A 21,219-nucleotide genomic window follows, 5' to 3' on the forward strand; every position below is an offset into this window, starting at 1 on the left:
CTGATACCAAGATACCGTGCTAATGAGAGAGAAGGGGGGTTGTCACTCTCTTTAAAGCGCGCACACACACACACACACACTCTGACTCCCTTTCTTCCTCTTGCTCTCACAAACACATGGGCTCTAAAGAAGGAGCTGCACTCAGATGATTTTCTTCCTGCGAATGCCTGCAGGCTACAGTGTTTCATCAGAAATGACTTTGTAGTGCTTTTATTTGCTCTACACGATCTCTAACTTTTTCACTCATGTAGCTGATTGGGGGGGGGAGTTAAACATGCAGAATCGGACCGGAAAAGATCTACAGCGCAGTGCAAGATGCTGGATTGAGCCGTTTGAGAGAAGAATCGGGAAATAAAAGTCAAGTGTTTTGGAACAGGAGACGGAGCTTTTAAGAGAGAATGGCTGCCTAGACTGGCCAATTCAATTGGGGCTTAGTGGAGCCAACAGGGCCTCGCTGTCTCAGACACTTAATTACAACCCCAAGACCGTTTGCTTTGCATTCTGGGCCAGCGGCGTCAGCGGCAGCCGAGCGTTGCAGCCTCTACTCACTTCCTCCTCGATCTCTGCCAGGGATTTGATCGTAATGCCCATTAAATTGACTTGCTGCATCTGAAATCAAAAGCAGGGAGAGGAGGAGGGGGGGAGAAGCAGAAGGGGAAAAAAAAAAACACACAAGAAACATGGCGGTTAGGCTCATGGCTAAGTAAGCATGCTTAAAATCTTTAATCCTCTCCCTCTTGGTGTCAATACAAACGGGGCGATAGTGACAACCGCCGCCAGGCAGCCAAATGGACTGCATTGAGCCAGCTCTGCCTGACTGCACGCATTCATCACTCAGTCTGCAGGACAGCAAAGGAAAGAAAAGAAAAGAAGAGGAAGGAGACATAAAAAAGGAAAAGAAAAGAAAAGAAAAGAGAAGGGACCAAATATCTTGACCACAAGGCGGCTCGTACTACACAACAGGTTGTAAGACATGTAACTTCATAGTAACTATCAGAGGTGGAAGAAGTACTCAAAAGTACTACTTTGAAGATAAGCTATGAAAGTACTAGCATCAAAATATACTTTAAGTATCAGAAGTACTCATTATGCAGAATGGCATATTTGAAAATACTGTATATTACATGACTTATAATATTGATGCATTAGCGTGTTCATCACTTTCATGATGAAGCTGATACTTTGTCCCATGCAGCTTGTGGATTTTCCCTCGGGGATCAATAAAGTTTTATCTGAGTCCATATTATTGGATGGTTGATTATATTTTGTATTATTAAACTAAATCTGCAAAGAAACTAAAAGTTGCAATACTTTTGCAAAACTGTAGTGGAGTAAAAGTATAAAGTAGCAAAAATCAGAAAGCAAATGTATGCAGCTACTTTCCACCTGAGGTAACTGTCACCAACCTCTCATATTATTCGTAATAAAGTCATCATTTTTTATTTTGTCACTAGGTGTTTTTTATTTTTTATTTTTTTACCTCTTCGGGATTTTGAAAGAACTTCTCAGAGATCACAAATGGCACATCATCCAGAGCTGCAAACAAAGTCAGAGAAAACAAAGTTTAAGGTTGACTTTCATACACAAAGGGAGAAATATTCCTGATCCCGTGTGCCTCCACGAGACTAAACGTGGGTTTATAAAACAGCAAAGCTATCAACATCCCCAGCCACCCCGACGCCTCCCCTCCTTCCGTCTATGGAGAGAAGATGAAAGGCTTTTTTATTCTCTGCTGTATTTCAGCACCTCCACTCTCTCCTCCAGCCCGGCCCTTTCCCAACCCTCTTCCAGTTTAATTACTCTTGATTATTCCCGATTCCGTCTTGTCTGAGAGATGTTCACCTCCGAAACAAAGACACGCTCGCACTAAGGCACAGAAAAGCGGAAAGAAGAGAGACAAAACATTCAGCAGATATCAAATTTGCATGAAAATAAGCCACACTGTTCAGCCGGCAAAAAGTGGATTGAAATGAGGACTTGCCAAGAGCGTGGTGGTATAATTAGCATTTGACCAAACAAACGAGCTTCAACAGAGCTATAATTAAGCAGGCCTGTAATTAAGTGTATGCCCTTTATCATAATGATCGTGGTTAAAATGGTGTGATGGCTGCCAGTTGATTATTAATGGTGTAACCCTGTGCTGCATGCATCCTGCACTGGAATCAAGGTGTCACGACTGTCAGGCTAGAGAGCAGCCCTTTGTTTATAAAATACATTAGGGCCCAAATTAACACAGGGTGACAGGGGACACAAAGCCTCTCGTTTCCAGACTGAAGGGAAAACTGCAGCTGCTCGGCTTCATTAAAAAACTCCCAAATCTGCAGGCACAAAAACTTGCTGCTGTTGGCTTCGAGAGGAGCCCCAAATATCAAGAGGCCAAGCTTCCAACTGGTGTTCTTTTACCCACAGTCCATCAGGCCGCTGGCACAGGAAAAGGAACTCATAAATGTAAGCCGAAGCTGTTCATGAGTCACCGTTTTGGAGCTGACACTCCTTTCCTGTTCACAGCAATATTTAAAAGTATGAAATTCTAAAATATCCCTCACTTTGACACTTATGTGACTTGCTTTCACTTCTTGGTTATTAACCAGATCCACAGTTTGGCTCCTTCCACACAACTGTAGCACAATGTGATCTTTGTAATCGAAGCTTGACCCTCATGACCGCAGGAGAGCCTTTGCAGCTTCCAATCATCTCCCACAGTGAAAAAATGCAGTCGTGACCAGAGTCTGCAGCCATGCTAGCAGCTCTGTGAGGCTGCACTCTGAGCTAGATGCTAATGACATGCTAACATGGTCTCAATAACAATGTTGAGGCTGTAGGGACTTTCATTAACTTTGTAAGTATTTAGTCATAGCCAAAGCACTGAGGAAATGCCCAATCAGGACACAACAGGACAGACAACATCTGGGAGGCATGTTTACACATCAGCCCGTAGAAACTCTACAGATTCCTTTGTCATCTACATTAAACTAAGATTACACTACGTATCTTACATTGAAAGAGCTGTTGAGATATTTCAGTCTCGGTCAAAGTGGTGGACCAACAATTAATCAATTAGTGTAACTATTTTGATAATTGTGATAAATGTCAAACGTTTGCTGGTTCTTGCTTCTTAAATATCAGGATTTGTTGCTTTCTTTTGTTTTTTGTGACAGTAAATGAAGAGTGTTTGGGTTTTAGGCTGGTTTGGTTGGACAAAAGAAGCAAACTGAAGGCTTTGAGCTCCGGAGAGTTGTGATGAGTGTTTTTCACAACTTTTTGACATTTAATAGACTAATAAAAACTATCAATTAACTGTTTTGGAACAGAAAATAGTCAAACAACCAGCCAATACCCACAATCCACAAAAAAAAGACACTGCTGGAAATCATAAACTTTTGACTTCAGTATAAGGTGGATAACTGTTCAACTGAACACTTTAGTCAAAGTATTAAATACCTAAATAAATAGTAAATAAATATATAAATCTGGAACTGATCGTCAAATTAAACATAAACATCGTGATAGGAGTAATTTTTATAGCCTGATACTCTAACGGATACTCTCTCTGCAAAGGCAGCTCCTTCGCTGGTTGTACAGGATCTCGATCTCGCCGAACACTCGCTTAACTGGGATGATGGAGGCTGCACGGCCATCGCCCCAAGTTCAGCCGATAGCCTGAGTTTGTAAAACGTCCCATCGTCTCCAGTTAATCAGCCAAACCAATTAATCGGTCTACTTCTCCTACAGACCAACACTGCCATCCTCTAGACACATGGCCAAAAAGCATCAGGAGTGAAACATTTAACCTCGGCTTCTTTTCCACTAAACCAAAGGCTGTTCAACACCCCGGGCTCGACACCCAAATCCCTTTAGTGTCATTGGATGCGTGGCTACCTGGAGCAGCAAACAAACCAAGGCGACTGGGACACTGCAATGACTTGCTCAAGCTCATAAAAAAACCAAGTGAATAAACATGCACGACTGTGTCGCCAGGAGCACCAACACCAGGCAGAGATAGGCAGCGAGAATACATTTGAATCAATAGTCAGCAATAGGAAGCTGAGATTGTGGCTGCTGATGGATCTGCATGGGACAGACAGATGAATGCACAGAGCTGAAGGCCAGAGAGTTTCTTCATTGCTCAAGGATTACATTTAAAACCAGATCTCACTTTGTATTCCTCCACCATCTATACTAGAGAGGCTATCTTACAACCAGACAAATAGAGAGGCACGGGAGATGACTTGGCGGTAAGAAATGGATACCGTGGAGAAATACAAAGGTGCAAAGGGCAAAAATAATGTAAATCCAATCTTCTGGCCAGGAATCCCACTATGAAGCATGTTCTAGCCGCTCAAATGGCCAGGCTACAGTCCATTAACTCATGAGTGTATTGCAGTGCAGGGAATTGGGTAGTTATTTGGCATTTGGAGTCTGTGAGCACAGTGGATATGAAAACATCTGGCAGGAATTTTGGAACAATCACTATGATGATGATGATGATCATGATGATGATGATGGCGGTGAGCGCAGAGGTGGCGTTAAGTAAGGAGGACCCTGTGGCTTGAGTGATTGTAGTGTAAAGAACGGAGTCAGCACAGGGCCCGTGTGGATCATTGCCTTATTAATGGCTCCGTCAGGTGCGATGAGCAATGGCTGCATTGTCATCTCCAGCCCCTGGGCGCAGATGAATGGCTGTTTCAGGGCGGGAAGGGCTCTCTCGTACGCTGGGCTGAGCACTAATCCCTCACTCTTCCATTGTTGGATGCACTGTCACCCAGGACTTCAGCAGCGCCATACATTGCATTTCCCGGATTCTAACAGACATGACCGTGCACGCAGGCGTAGAGACACACACATACACGCACACACACAAGCACATAAACCATACCGAGTTGTGCTCCGACGCTGACTGATGGAAAAATATGCGTGGGTGATCGAGCATACCCCATATTACCTGAACCACAACTCAAGAGTAACACTTTAGGAATGTTGATGAACTTTTATTTTACACTTCACTAATTCAGCAGAATTGCATTGATCTCTGTCTAGTATGATTACTTGGGTGAATCTGTTTCGCACTTGAATTAAGTGATAAAGTCAGGGCAATAATCTGCAAGTGTGAAAGAGAATCTGTTACGACTTATTGTTCACGATTGAGCTAATTTCTTTCGTTTAATATCATAAAACAGTAAGACATAACTGGGTCATGGAGGCATTCATAGTGTGCTACGACGGCTGCTTTAAGACTGTGCTTATAAACACTCATAATGCTTTTTGATGCACTATCACAGCAGTAATAAAAACATTACAGATGTGACTTATAATGAATTATAAGTTCAAGTGTTGTAACCTCTCATTTATAAACAGACAAAAGCATCCAAAAGACACAATAGTCGGCTGTAACGAAGACTCATAGTGTCCTATAACGATCTGCCCAGTATCATAAGCTATTATGTATGTGTTCAGTAAAGTGAAGTACATACTGATGCGTCTATAATAATGCAGTTTTCATGATAACATTTCATTATTGGAGGTCGGTAAAGTGTAAAAGAATCTGTGCTGCTTCATAAGTGATTCATAAGCATTAATAAGCAGACTATGAGTCCTCACTACAGCTGATTATTGAGGTGTGTACATGTGAGTATAGGAAGGCATAATGCATTATAAGCCCCATCAGTCAAACTCTAGTTTATAGCTAGTTAAAAGCATACATAACGCACTTAAACATTTAATTCATTTTAAGTCACACCTACAATGATTTATGACGGTTGACTTGCATCAAAAAACGTGAAGTGTGTGTTTATGGATGTGGTCATAAAACATCAGTGTGAGTGTATTATAATAAACTATGAATTCCCCCCCATAATGCTGCATAGATGTGCTCTTCATATAAAGTGTTACCCAAATGATAAGTAAAAACTTTAGTTCTAATTTGGAAGCTGCTGTATTTCACCTTCCAAACAATTGGATGCTGCCTCCTCTCTTTGTGTAGCCAGGCTAGACACCCGCAGTACCTTCCCTGTCGGCGTGACTCTCAATTTGAGGCGGATTCTTTATGCAGACCATGGAAATGCTATTCTAGTTGCAGACCCCGCTCTCTGTCACCTCTGCAGATAATGGTGAGTAGATGAACAGAGAGCTGGAGGAGGACCCCCTATGCCCACTCACAGCCCTTAGCCCCTCTCTGACATGAGAAATAGTGCCCAGGCCTGACAGCATCTCGGAGACATATTGTAGTTTATTTTGTCGCCCGGGCATGCCATCTGTGCCATTCCAATGGAGGGTGTGTGTTCAGGCTGCTGCAAGAGAGAGGGCGCGAGTCTCCGGGTCCCTCAGTAGCTCTGCAGCCACGGCAGGTCATTAGTCAAATTGCCTAATGAGAGAGAATACAAATGGCCCCCTACCCTGACAGGAGGAATTTTGGAGGTGTCAGAGCTCCTGACCCGTGCTATGAGAACAGATGATAGCGAGTTGCTATTTTCAGATTCTTTTAATGACTACGGCTCTATGAAACCCATTCTTTTTCTTTTATCTTTTTTCCTGCTTTTTCAAGCCCTCTAGACAGACGAGTGAAAAAGAAAAAACTTTTCAATGCATTAGAAAATCTCACTTGCAAAAGTGGAAGTGTAACTTTTGAATTATTTAAATGTTTACTGGGGAGTCAATTAACATTCCAAAAAAAAAAAAAAGTGCGTAACACTGATACTAAAATAGATCACGCAGTAAAATGATGTCGAGGGTTTCTGATCATCTATTTTTCTTTGTTTCTTCCGGCTGAGTGCAGATTGTTTCCTCAGTCTCGCTGCAGTGTGCACAAGCTCCTGTTGCAATTTTCCTGACAGCAAGTCAGTTAGTTTATGATTAAATATTAAATTCATCCCATCCAAATGTTAAAAACTGTAAACACATCTAAATGCTTCTTAATGCGAGACGGCTAAATCGAGGCTGCTAAACACTGTGAGGCGGACACAGGAGTGAAGCTGAATCATTTTACACAAGCTTGCTTTTAAAAAGGCATTTTTACCATTTCTGTTAGAAAAGTGGCTGAAAACGCTGACAACTAAAAAGCTCAACAATAATAATAATCACTAAAAATATGAGTTTAACAATTGTTAAACAACAACTGTGCAAAACACATTCAATTTCATACGTTTAACATATTAACTCTTTTTCAAAGATTTGTGAAATGTATTAAACACACCACCAGACATAAAGTAATAACTGTATAAAACAGCTTTTATAATCTAATTTTAACTACAGCTGAACTTTGATTTATGGCAAAGAGAACAAAACATCTCTTAAAAAAAAACCAAAAAAAAAAACCAAAACAATAGGAAAAACAGAAACAGACCCCCATCTGCAGCTTCAATTACAAAAATAACATTAAAATCAAAAACTTTTTTTTTTCTGGTAACCACAGGGATGCAAAATGGCAAGCTTCTGTAGAATGACCCAGTTACTTTTCCATCTGTGACAAGCAGTCCTTGAAATCTGGTTGTGGGTAGGGAGCCAGGAGGCAGCCCCAGTTGGGCGCTGGTCCATCAGTCTTCCAGAAAGTGGGCAGAGCCAGCAACACCTACGGTGAGTTGGCCACAAGCGCTGCTGCATAACAGCGACTGCTCTGAGGAGGTGTGTGTTTTAACTTCTCCAATACGGCCACTGTGTATGTTACACATCTAAGAGCTATTTAATGTAAGGAAGGACCAAAAGTCCTCAGTGATTTACTACAAAACGGCCATTTTTAAAGGGACGGTCCTTTTCGCTGGCGAGCTACTGAAAGCTCTCATGAAATTAAACGGACAATCAGACTTTAATCAGCAGCACAGTTTCTTCTAAGGCATCGCCATGGCACTGGCATTGATCCCCAGCTGTGGCTTCTGGTAAATGTGCAGCAGAATGTGTGTATAAATGGGGTACGCCTCTCTGGACAAGTGTAAAAGCTGGCAGCGGGCTGACAGTAAATTGCATGTGCCGGATGGGACGCAGCAGAAGGCACAATTACACAAATCCCCTCTTAATTAGCGGTTCTGTGGGCAAACTAACCCGTAATGATGCGAGGGATGTGGTGAGCCCCAGAAATCCTAACAAGAAACACTCACCAGCACCGGAGACTGGGTCATATGGCCCCGGCTCCCCTCGAGTGGCGACTGACGCGTGATGTTTTGATCGGACGATTCCCAGTTCGGCCTGTTCCTCCCAACCCCAAGCCCTTGCTGAGCTACTTGCCCTCTGGACTGTGGGTAAAGCAGCAGGCCCAGTGTGGCTATGGGTGGCATTATTAAGTTCTCCATGCTCACAGTACCAGGCAATGTAAAGTGGCATCTCACACGGTGAGTAATGAACTGTGCCAGGGTGGAAGCAGGAGGGATGACAGCCAAAGAGGCCTCCTTGGCAGCCACTAACCTGGGCATCCACCAATTTATCATCCCCTAGAACCAATCCACCAATGCTGCGCTGCCATTTGTCATTAATTATGCTAATAAGGACGCCATTACTCTCCTGATGAAACTGTTATTAGTATAATGCTTTTACAGTTTGATGCGTATGCATTTGCTTATTAGTTTCAGTGTTTGTGGATTACTTCACTTAAATGAAGCTGTTATACTTTAAAAACGAGCCGCTGGAGAGGAGCCCAGGACTTCTCTGTACACACTCGTTGGCTGTTTTGAAATGACAAAGCGACTGTTCCATAATCACGCACCCTCACATAAAAATGGCCTCATTTATGGAAAGATGTGTTTGAACTTTTTTCACAGCAGACTTCATGGCTCTAAGCAAAGCAGAACTATTTAATATAGCTTGTGGGAGCCCCAGATGCCCTTTTCCAAAACGACTTCATTTCCAGAATCTCATTGTGCTTTCTAAATCACACCACAGTATGTATTAGAAGATCATTAATTACAAACTTAACAAGTCAGCAGAGCCATTAAAAGATCTTTAAGGCATATTTGACCATAAATCTCCTTAAACTATATTTAATGACTGGATTTTTGTGAAATATTTTTTATCAAGTTCTAATTAGATGTGTGATAACAAACCCTGCTGTACATGGGGCAAATGAGGGAGCCGTGACAGGCCCATCCATTGAGACTGTCCACGTCTGGACACTGAAACTAATGGAGCACTGCTTCTATCTCAGGGATGGATAGAAAGCAATGAGGGATGAGACTCCAGAGTCCAGTCTGGCCTGCAAATGCAAAGCCATTTAAAGTCTCTTATTTGACTGTAATAAAGGTCCAAAAATGCCCAAGGGCCTCAAGGCTCCAGTCCGAAGTTCCATTACGAGTCGTTCAGGATTGATCCCCAAATATTTAATGGCACCATCACGCAAGGATCGATCACCTTTTGGAAATAACCTGGATAGTGTGGTAGGATTTTTGACATGTCAATAGCCTGAAAATCAAACAGGATTTTACTGAAAGAGTGCTTTACCTTTTAAGAGCGCTGTCTGACTGAGGAGATAAACCCAGTCCACTCATTTTCATACTATGTTTTGGTCACAGTTTGAAGGTATTTCTGTCACAAATGAGACCACAGTGATTCTGATGTCTGATTTTCAGATGAAAATCACACCCCAGGTCCTTAATGCCACCCAACTAAAATCTTGTATCCTGGATAATTGAAATGTTGGTTTGCGCCTCACCTCATAAACGTTTTTACCAGCCGCCATTTTCTCCCAAGTGCCTGAACGATACTGAGCATGTGCTCACTCCTGCTTCCTCTGTCATCAGCACTGGATAAAACTGTTTCAGTTTTCTTTTTTTTAATTACTTACCCAATTTTGCAAGATCTACTAGCCCGACGTGGCATTATACATGCCCCAGGCAAGTGGGCCCTCCTTATTGTTGAGCCCTGTTGGTGTAATTTATAATTAGTCAATTCCCAGTGAAGATTCCTATTACAGTGCACTGATGTCATTTAAAGTTAATAAAGTTTTAATTCTACCTACATCACACATGTTTGTTGCAAATCTCTCAGTGATCATTGTAGAAAATGTATATATAATGTATATATATTAGCCAATAAATCAATAAAGGAATTTTTTAAAACTCCAAAACCTGTGTGTGAGTGTGTCAGTCGGGCTCCAGCACAGACCACTTTTGATTTTTGTTAAAATGTTGTTTTCTGAAAAGACTAACACAAAAAATGGACAAATGTGTCTAGTTTAACTTTTCCCATGAAAAAACTGTCCAAACTATTTTGTCCACAATGAAACAAAGACCGTGTTGAGTCCAGAATTCAACCCTGAATTACAGACGTGCTATCAGCAGTCTTTTCCAGCACAGGCTTCTGTTCATGTACGCTGCTGTGATTATTGGCTGGTTGATTAATTCAGCTGTGCAGTATTCACCCACAAACGTGCTGCTATTTCAGTATGGAAAATACATGAAGAGCTCAAAGCTAAATTTGAATTAAGGCAAATTTAAACACAGTGTAATTTACAAGCCATCAAATTATTAAGAAGGAATTCAACGCTCCTTTATACCATTAGCTGCTGGGAGTAGTAAAGTGGGAGTCGAGTGTGTGTATGCATGTGTGTTTAGGTGTAAATACTGTTTGCCCTGCTGAACCCCCCTCCACACTCTCTCTCTCTCTCTCTTTCTGTTTCGCCTTTTGCTGACCGGGGGAATTAAGAAGCAAAACGTGGGTTTTAAGAGCGTTCCTTTCATGTCTTGATGTAAGCTTTGGCATCACTTCAGACATCAAGATCGGTTTCATAGAAATCCCATTCCATCTAAAGTAAAAGCTCGGCAGTAAATCTGCCCTATACTCCCCCATAACACTTCCATAAATGATTCATTCAGCTCAGTTTAGCTGATGCAAAACAGAACGTTAGCGAGCTGTGGACGGAGCTGCGAGTGGAGGACCAACCCTGCTGCTTAGCATTTTCATCCACCTCTGCTGAGAGAAAGAAGAGGAGAAAAGAGAAGAAAGAGAACGGCGTGCTCTAATAATAACTTTTGTGTCACTATCCAGGGGTTGTGTTTTTTAATCCCTCAGCCTAAAGAATTGTGTTATTCTAAAATATAACCCCAGCGGTGCAGAAGCAGTTTGAGATCCATCACGGTTTGAGATAAGAGGAGGCAGATCTCCTCCCTCTCTGCGCAGCCTCGCCCAGAACTACACAGGGAGATAAGATGGAACTTTTGTTTGAAACCTGATGAGAACCCTCTTAATGAAAGTGCTGCGCCAAAAATAATCTTTTTTCTCCATGTTAGTCAATCAAGAAATGGTGTAGTTGGGGGGTGGGGGGGGGGGGGGGGGGGAAAGGGAGGAGAAAGAAAGTAATTTTGCATAATCAGTGAGCACCATCTGGAACAATTAACCAAATTCCACAGAACTCAGAGGATCAGTCATATTGGCTTATTAAAGATCCAGAATTATACAAGTAATAAATCCTTGGAAAAACGAAGCGTACCCCTGCCTGTCACGACTATTTTAACTTCAAATACAGTGGAATACTTGATAAGGCTGAAAAGAGGAGATTAATATATGCAAATTATGTCGAGCATTTAAAAGCCCCCAACAACTGTCTCGTTTTTTTTTTTTTTTTTTCCTCCTGTCTCTTATTACGGGGCTTTATGTTTTATTCATACACCAACTCACCTGTCATTTCATAAGCTATAATATTATGAGGGTATTATTAAACAGCATAAAGTGGAGCTTTAATTGGAAAGCTCCATTGCATTTTCCAATTATTTGCAGCAAATTAAAAGCAGATGCACATAGTTTAATAAGAATTCTCATATTGTTTCCTGAAAATCAAAAATCACTGTCACCCTGCCAAGATATTTTGCAAAACCAAGTTAATTTTGCGCCTCCTATTTTTTTTTCCTCCTCCTCCTCCTCTGAAGGATGAACTGTCTGGTGTCTGTTAATTGAAGTTCCTCTAATGGATAGGGAAATAATTGCTCTCCATATTACGTTAGATCAGGGCCAATGTCAGGATTTATTTTTGATTAATGCAATAGATATGTAAATGTATTACTTTTTATTACATTTACCTTTTTATCAGGTGGATGCCTGCTGAATACTATATGTTGTTCTGGCAGGTAATGGAGAGAGACTGAATGTCACACATTTCAGAGATCCCCACCCCCATCCCAAACACCTTTACATTTATTTTTATCAAACATATACTTTTTGGACACATTTCACCAATTCAAGTTTAATTACCTTTTAAATATCCTGCTTTTCTGTCAATGTATGAATAACAGACCTAATTGGCAAAGGACTTTGGCGTGGATCAAAGCAACGAGGTGAAGAAAAGCAAAAGGCTGGAGCCGCGATGAAAACTTGATAACTTTTCAAATGAGCTTGAACTGTCAAGTGAAAGAAGGCTGCAAAATAAATGTGAATTAGTTTTTAATATTCTGGTAATAAATGTCAAAGCGCCTGCACATCACATCTGTACATGATGTGACTGCAGATGACAGATTTCCCAGACATGTTACCTCTCCTCCCCTCAACTCTCCCTCTCCCTTTTTGCGTGTGTGTGTGTGCGTGTGTGTGTGTTGGGCTTTTTGTTTTGTTGGGAAGTGACGGAGGGTTTAATCAAGAAAGCAGGCAATTCATCAATCCTAAAGAAGGCGCCTGTACAACCCTGACAGAGCGCACATGGTTTTAGACCAACTCGAACCTGGCCAGCTGTCAGCCCACACACAAACACACACACACACACACACACACACACACACACACACACACACACATGCACCAGAGCTACCACTGCTAACAATTAACACAAATAGGCTGTCGGCTACGACCTCACACTCGGTCTGCAGGCTATCACATTGTTAATGAAGGGAAGTTGCGTTCTCTCACATTCACAGTGTGGTGCCGCAAGGAGTCTCGAGAAATAAAGCCAAGAACCGTCTCAGGCTAACTCCATTATCCTCTTTACGATCTGTACAGCTCATCAAGGGACACGTAAAGGTGGAAGAAAAGAGGGAGTGTGTACAGCTGCAAAGGACAGTTTCCTGCAGATAAATGATGACTGCTGGCAGCCGACTGTACAGTATGTGCATGTTCTTCACTGTCACTCAAACTCTGTCCCGGTGGACGAGTCGCACACCCAGCGCCACAAAGCACTCAGCTGTGTGTTAATGTCTGCTCCTCCAGGGCCACACTTTGCACTGCTGTCTTGACTAACTTATAATGTGACTGTCATACCAACACTATGACGTGTTAATCATTCCTTTGTCAGTTACACACTTTGCTTTTCATTTTTGGATGGCAGCGTAAAGAAAAATGAAATTTAAAGATTTCTTTTTTCTTTTTTTTAAATTTCAACATAGTGGTGCAGTTGCATTATGTGCTTATTTCAGGGTGTAACATGGCTGGGTGTGCCACTGCCTGAGCAGCAGGAGGAATCCTCACCACATGGTGTCTCTCTCCAGCTGGATAAAAACCTGCCTGCCTCATTCACTTCCTCGGCTGGATCAGACTCTCCTCGAGACCGGAGCGTCTCGGCCGCTTCTGAGGCTGTCATGGCTTAGCTCTGCTTCCTAACGAATTAGCCTTTCTCCTCCCGCAGCATTGTGCTGTAGTCGGGTTTGTCCCTGACAAAGAGAGGGGAATTGGTCCAGTGCATGCGCGGTACATAAGTAAGCATGGCATGTGATGAATCATCTTTGACAGCTGTTAAATGTTCTCTTGAGTGTAATGCCGAAGCTCCTCTGGGAAGTCACGTTCGCCCAGATAAGCAGAGCTCTGTACAGTATCCATCAGTGAGGAGATCTAGTCAGAGAGTGTTTGCAGATCAACTACCAGAGGAGACACTTTTACGTGCAGGAGGGAATGAAGGAAGACACTCAGTGTACAGAAAAAGCATCTAAAACTGATTTTTGTTGCAGTAAGTTGCCTAAGAAGGAGATCTAATGCATCTCAGCCAAATTCCCCCAACTGTCCATTGAGAGTTGTATACACGTCAAGTGTGAGACCATTTACCTGTCATGGTGTAGCTCCCACTGCTCTGGTGCTCGTAGTCCGGCCTGCTCGTGGTCCTCCTGCTGAAAGAAACAAACCAACAATGTTCTCTCAACTGATCAATGCTTCTTTACTGACCATCGTGTTAAAAACATACAAGATGTATGCACACTTTGTATTGGACAATTGCAGACAGACAGACATTAAAATATAATGTGTGGAAGCGTGGGAAGTCCCTCCATCCACAAGGGCTTTTTATCTGTCTGAAGGGAAAAACCAGAGTCCTGAAATAACAGGACGAGCCTGAAGAGGAGAAATGTGGTAAAAGTTAAAGCGTGCCTCGCCTGCCCAGGGGCTCGAACAGACCTTTAACAGGAGGTTTGGAGCAGGATCTTGTTAATTCTGGAGGAACTGAGAGATTCCATTATTCAGGGGGAAGTCTGTGTTTTTTTCCACTTTCATGGCCTTGTATTACAGAAAACAGCACAGAATGCACTTTGCGGGCAGTTGAAGTTAACAAACCATATAAGATTGAAATCCTCATCAATCAAGCTATCATGAATCACAGCCTGTGACTCACCCCTACGGATCGATAAATCCACAGCAAGCGGCGGGTGGGGGTTTAGGGGGTGGGGGGCTTCAAGAGACCTGCATAACATGACATGCTCTGAAGGTAAAATGAGCTGCAGGATGGCATTATGAAACAAATGATCTTATAATGATAATGCAAAGTAGTTGGCGATATCATTAAAAAGGCAATCGCTTTGATTAGAGCTGTATGAGTCTGCTGCGTAAGACAAAGGACGAGGTAGACGAGGACAACGCCGCATTTTAAAAAGACAAGACAGATTTTGGGGGGTGAGCAGGTGTGAAGTTAGTGTATCATGTTCTGTATTTGGTCTGTTTATGGATAACATAATCATTCTTCCATGCGGGAGGGGTGTAAAAATCAAGATTCCTAAAATTTAAAGGCAGATCTGCATATTCCGAGGGTGCTATGCATGAGTTGCGGCATTCAAAGCCTTATCTCTTTGGATGAGATAAATAAATGCAATAATTTCCATCAAGAGCAATAAAACAAGACTTCTGACAGGCTGTGGTATTTATGAGCTGAAGCCTGCAACTCAGATTTATTTGCAATGAAAGGGTCGACTTTTCTCATCCTCATTTACATCAGCATTTGGCCATGTTAAATCCAGGCCAATGGTGAATTTTTAAAAGGTTGGCATCAATCTTGCGGGAACGATTGCCATATTCAACGCAGACTTCTTTTACCTTTCAAAGGTTGATTCCACTGCTGAGGAAGAAATGTACACATCTTTCAAAGCACAGAGACACCCAGTGGACTGATAAAAGTGGGGGAAATGGCTTAAATGTCTTTTTAGGGCATCTGTGTTTGTGCTGTTGAATCAGTAGTCAGAGGAAACAAAGGAGTTCACCAAAAAATGAAAATTCATCCTTCAACATCATCTAATCACCTCCATGATGATGAAATCCAAGTCTCTGGAAGCCCCGAACTTGACTGAAGACGTTACTGAAGTTCAAAACTTCAGTGTAGCCGCTAAGCTAAAAAATCAAGCATAGATGCTTTACAAGACCAACAAGATCAAGCAGAATTTGCGATCTCAAACCTCAGCGTGTACTTGCTACAGAGAGAAGCTTACATCAAACCTCCTCTAGTGTTGCATGTAAGTGCATTTGAAGTTGTGCAACCACTTCACACAGGGTGCATGCTAACACTTTTAGCTTAGCCGCTACAGTGATGATTTCGGCTTAAAAGGGTGTAAATAAAATCTTTTCAAATCAATTTGGGATCTCTGGGGTCCTGGAGACTTGGATTGTGCTTGGACACTTGGAGCTGATTTTTTTAATTTTTCTTAAAACAAGACCTCTGCTTTTTCAGTTGTTCACCAAAATGGTGCAATGCTGTTTTGCTGTGAATGTCCAGAAATGTTTCATGGACTCAAACTTCACTCGACTTTCCATCAGCATGAAGGTGATGACAGAATGACAGAATTTCAATTTTGGGGCAAACCGTTCCTTTAAGTTAGACCATTTATCTGTGTATCTGAAAAAAGAGGCAGCGGTAGTTAAAATCCCAAGGCTGCTCACGAAATGCTTTTCTACAGGCAACCTCCAGGGTTGGTTTTCCCATCTGTCTGAAACACAAAACTGTCTCAATCCAAATTGGTGATTTCTAAATACAATTTTAGGTGCACTGGAGATGGTAACATATGGCAAATCAATTAGACAACTAATTCCTAAAACAAAAACATGGCAAGTGCATTTGCTAATCAACAGCAGTGTTGGGGCTCATATTATGTCGGCCACTGGAGTTTTGACAACAATTAATCCTCATTTCAGGCAAGGAGAGCCATATTGACACATATTCCTAATTTGAATATTCAATTACAGCTTAGCTCCTCATCAAATTACGGCAAAACCGGGAACACGGCCTGAAAGATTTACGCAATTACGACGCAGATCAAGAGTCTTATGTTCCTGTAAGTTAAAATTGCATTAGTGTGGCAAAGCAAACCACAACGACATGAATTACAGTTCAACAGATTTTGTTGTACAGTGTTCTTTAAGTTGTTCCGTGTGGAATAAAGAAAAGAGTTGTCGGTCTTTAAAAAAAAAAGAAAAAACTGAGTAGAGGAGAAAGTGGGAGAGACAGGGGGGACAGACAAGTCAGTGGAGAGGTAAGATGAGGATGAGAGTAATATCACTGAAGAGCCAGAGCTGCGATACAGAGAGCTGGAAGCTCTTGTTTTGACACACATCCAGCCCTTCCCCTGACAACATCTCCACACCTTCCTCTATGTGCCAACAGTGCTGCTTTGTGGGAGCCTCTTCCTCACCCATCATTATCCTCCTTTAAGCCCGGTGTCAGGTATTGAAAAGAGGATCTCTCTGAATATGGCGGCAAATCACCGAACAGTCTGAGCCCATCAGATCTTAGCCGATCACTCGATCATTCCTGGCATCCCTTCGCTTGATCTCCGCTACTTTTTGTAACTTTGGTGAACAAAGTAATGAGTGAGATTGAGCGGGGGAGCGATTGTTCTTTGGCACTTCAGATGGGAGATATGTCAGGCAGACACAGTGACAGTCATGGCGTCTCTTTCCTTCATGAGTCGTGTGCAGTGGGAAGTCATGGTTAACCAGCGAGCAATGAAAGCTGATACGATGCTCCTGCAGAGCTGCAGCAATGCGTGGAGTGTCACAGGTAGACGACAGTGCAATCCAAAACGTATTGATATGCGTGCCAATTCTGACACTGATGACTCTCTAGGCTTCATACGAAAAGCAAACTACAGCATGCGATGCAAAAAAAAGAGATACTTGGCCTTGACATTTTTATCGCTTGTGCAGTTTGATTTAAAAAGTGTCCGTGTGTACAATAGCCTATTATTCTAAGAGAAATGTCAAAAACCTTGATTCTGAGTGAAGCGAAAGAAATTGCAATATTAGGGCAAGGCTAATTTATGCTAGCAGTCACTGTAGAGGTCAGATATCAGCCTCAGCAATGACAGTTTTATCAGGAGAACAAATGGCAGCGAGAGGGAAGGAGGGGGATGCTTTACTGGACATATTAAAAGAGCGACCGGATGGTGCAGGTTTTTCACATTATAAAGTCAGGGAGTGGCTGATACGGTCTGTCTTGACAGAGAACAAGCCGAAGTGGCTGACATCAAGCTGCAGCTATGAATCAAAACAGAACAGCACTGAAACGCTTTAGACAAACTCGATAAAGAGACACTAAACACACGAGGGTCAGAGGCATGTGCAGACTGGTTAGGATGCCTGCACCCTAACAGTTTTAGTGGCTCAATATGGTGCGACAGCCTGGGCCAATAAGAAATTTTAGGGTCAGTGTTTATCCTTCATCCCGCCTGAGCCGATGAAACTTTTAAACTGAGGGCATAATTATTGCTTTGCTAATTTCTGAGGTTACTTTTCACAGGGTTTCTGCAGTGTTCACCGAGTTAAATCAAAGACTTTTTAATACCACAGAGAATTCAATTTATAAATACTCATTTCACAACCAGCAATGAAAGCATGATGGAAAAGCTCGACTGATGATATGGAATTGAATTCTTATTTTTATATCATTTTTTCCATTTCTTTGCAGCAATACATAACAAGAAATCCTTCATGATATAATTAACTTTTACCCGCAGTGGATGGAAATGATTCATTACTTTTAGAGCAGCTGATCAATTAGTCGATTGAGTAAAGAAAAAATTACCTGTAAACAATCTTAACATACGATTCATCACTTGAGTGGATGAATCTTGAGTTTTGTATTTTTGGGTGGACAAAACAAAACTATGCAAAGACGTCTGCTTTTGCTTGTGTTTACTAGAAGTTTTTGCAACTTTTTGACACAAAACGAATATCTGATTAATAAAAAAAGCAGTTATTTTTAAGGAATTTGTTTTTTAGCAGCAACCATATTTCTTTGTTTTTGCTAAGAGCTTTGCCCATTTATGAGACCATGAGCTTTCTGACTACTGTGGTTAGTAGGGGGAACAGGAACTTCTGGGTTTTCTTTAATAAAAAAACTACAGTGCAGCAAAAAGTTTTTGAAAAGTTTCATGTGAAATAAATACAACACACACAGCCAGCAGAAGCAGGCAGCTGATCACTGCAGGTTGAGGGGTGAGAGGACGGTCCAACGGCTGGACAAAACTGTGTGTGTTAGCGAGCGCTGGGGACAGGGCTGACGGAAAACAGCCGTAAGTTTGCCGCCGGGAGCGAAAGGAAATGAACGGGAGGGGAACATCAGCTAGATTTTATGTACGCACAATCAAACGCAAAAACATTTTATATGTGACATCACAGCTAACAGTTTTTTTGAGAAAACTGAACTCAGAGCTTTTCAGGAGCTGCAGACACCCTGTTCTCAGCTGACAGAACAATACCAAAAGAATTGAAATGCAGCACGGTGGCTTGATGCAACAGCTGTGCGCATCCCATGATGCAACACCCTGCAGCTCGGCCCTGCTGAAAGAAAACCTGGTTTGCAGTTTACGTTTGTACACAACTCTTAACAAGCTCTCCCTGCCTGAGGCAACTTAACATTTGAGAGGGATCACTGCAGCTTTCAAAATTATAAGGGTCATTAAAAATTTACACATTATTGACTGTATTTAAAACATCTTTTCCACTGACTGTAAAGAGCACTTAAATTTAAGAGGTGCTATTCTCCAAAGGCCATAAAGTTGTTATAGATAGCCCGAAGGAGGCATGGAGGAGAATTTTCTCTTGCTGAATATGAATAAAGTATAGTGGGCCGATACTACACAGACACTTTCACTGTAGTACTGCTCTTATTTAAGCAATCAGCGAGTGCTGAAGAGCTGTTTATAAATCACCGTGTCAAACTGTCTAAGCTGTGACTTTCAAGAAACTGCAGAAATATTTACAGCTGTATGTATGCTTGTCTAAAGTGCATGTAACTACACAGGAAGGAGGAAGTGCCGCCGTCTAAATTGCCCAACATGCCGTCCTCATGTGTCAGTGCATTATGGATGGAAATACTCTCAAAAGAAGACTCTCTGACTGTGGAATGAATTTTAATGTTAATACAAAAACAGCAGCCTGTGATCTCAGCAGGCATCAGGAGGGGGGAGGTGAGAGTCGCTCCGAGGTGCAATTTATTCCAGCCTCACCAACTTGAAAGTGGGCTTCAAAAGAACGGAGGATTACCGGTAAGAGTTGTGAAGGCGCGCACATGAGCCTGAGTGCCCACCATCACTTCAACACATCAAAGATTATTGACCATCCGCTTCCAAAATATGGACAATTCACAAAACCCCACTTTGAACTCGGGTTTTTGAATGCACGCCCGTCCATTTTATTGTTCCCGTCCCGCTGAGTGGCCGTGTGAACAGGAGCTCTGTTTTGAATACGCCTGCTGGCATCCACCGCTCTGGCCTGTAGTGGCTTTTAAGTGGCTTTTACTCAGCCCAGTGCAGGATGGCAAAGCATAGCACTTCAAGCTGGCAAAGCCATCATCGCCCTGTGCCAAGCGCCTCTCCGCAGCGCCGCCACACCGAGCGAGCCTCGGCTGTTTATTTACAATTTGCTGTGGAAATCCCCAGTTCTTCGTTGAGATAAATAATTGAGCTGTTTGATCTGGACGCGGTACAAAGGGTTGCACCGTTCAGTCCGAGGCCTGAGGCGGAGGAAGCCTGAGCAGCATGAACAGAAGAGGACACACACAGACACACACACTCCAGCATGGCGGAGATCTTGGAGCTCTCCTCCCTTCCTCTGCAGCTGTCGCTCGCTCTCCAGGCTACATCTCCTTCTCTTTTTCTGCACAGTACAACACTCCTGTCACCGCCGCAGTCAGAGGAGCGACCTGCCTCTGCCTCCCGGGACACACCTCAAATAGCAGGAGTTTAGCCCTCATTGAACTCATGTTCTTGTTCAGGGGATCCTGTCTAGTTAGCCCGTCTCTCTGGTCCACCCTCGCTACCTCGTCGTCCAGCCACAACCTTTACGGCACATTGATCAATTGTTCGTGTCTTCATCGCTGTACATATAGCAAAGAAACGGCTCAACAGCACACTGAGCGTGATACAAAAGAAAGCAAGGAGCAAGTCAAAGAGGAAACAAACTTTTTTGACTTAAACTTATCATTATGGGGACTTCCGGGTCACCAACGAGATGGTGGCATAGGGAAAGCGCTCTCGACAAAAGAAATTGAAATTTGCCCCAAAATCGAAGTAATATAATAATTGACTTGTGGTCATTGTATGGAACATAAGGGGCGAGGATGACGTCTAAAATCAAGGGCAAAAAACCTGCTTTGGACTCTGAAAAAAGCAACAAAGGGCAGCAACGCGAGGATGCTGACGATAGCTCACACTCGGCGAACCATGGTGGCGATAGCAAGGGAGGGGGGGGCGACTCGGCGAACCTGACCCTCATCCTCAGAGAGATACGCGACTTTAGACAAGACAACAAAAAACAACTTGAAGATATCAGAGAGGAAATGACAAAGTTTAATTCGAGGCTGGTCGAAGCCGAAGCAAGGATCATGGAGAACGAAGACAGATTGCAAAATACAGAGGAGGTACTAGCAGAAATGCTAACGCTACATGAGCAGCTCCAAATGAAGCTAGCGGACCAGGAGGGGCGCACACGGAGGGAAAATGTGAGGATATACGGGGTACCCGAAGGTGTGGAGGACGGGCCCAGAGCAATGATCCCCTTCGTGGATAAGCTGCTTAAAGAGAACCTCGACATACCCGAGTCGAAGGATCTACAGATAGAGAGAGCCCATCG

General features: G+C 42.7%; 1 protein-coding gene across 10 annotated transcripts in view; it reads right to left on the reverse strand.

Annotated features, from left to right (window-relative positions):
- The window catches only part of mvb12bb (multivesicular body subunit 12Bb), a 41,224-nt gene that overhangs the window by 3,185 nt on the left and 16,820 nt on the right, over positions 1-21,219 (reverse strand). For 2 of the 10 annotated variants that reach the window (XM_046386798.1, XM_046386795.1), the window contains exons 7-8: positions 13,939-14,000; positions 550-609 (exon numbers count right to left, since the gene is read on the reverse strand). In XM_046386798.1, coding sequence (XP_046242754.1) covers positions 550-609; positions 13,939-14,000 — 122 coding nt within the window. Of the gene's footprint in view, positions 1-549; positions 610-1,480; positions 1,537-13,368; positions 13,551-13,938; positions 14,001-15,714; positions 20,500-21,219 lie in introns of those variants that run through there. The other 8 variants (XR_006843196.1, XR_006843195.1, XM_046386799.1 and 5 more) reach the window with 8 other exon arrangements.

This window comes from Scatophagus argus, chromosome 4 (genome assembly GCF_020382885.2).
Source record: "Scatophagus argus isolate fScaArg1 chromosome 4, fScaArg1.pri, whole genome shotgun sequence".
In the NCBI taxonomy this organism is placed as follows: Eukaryota; Metazoa; Chordata; class Actinopteri; family Scatophagidae; genus Scatophagus; species Scatophagus argus.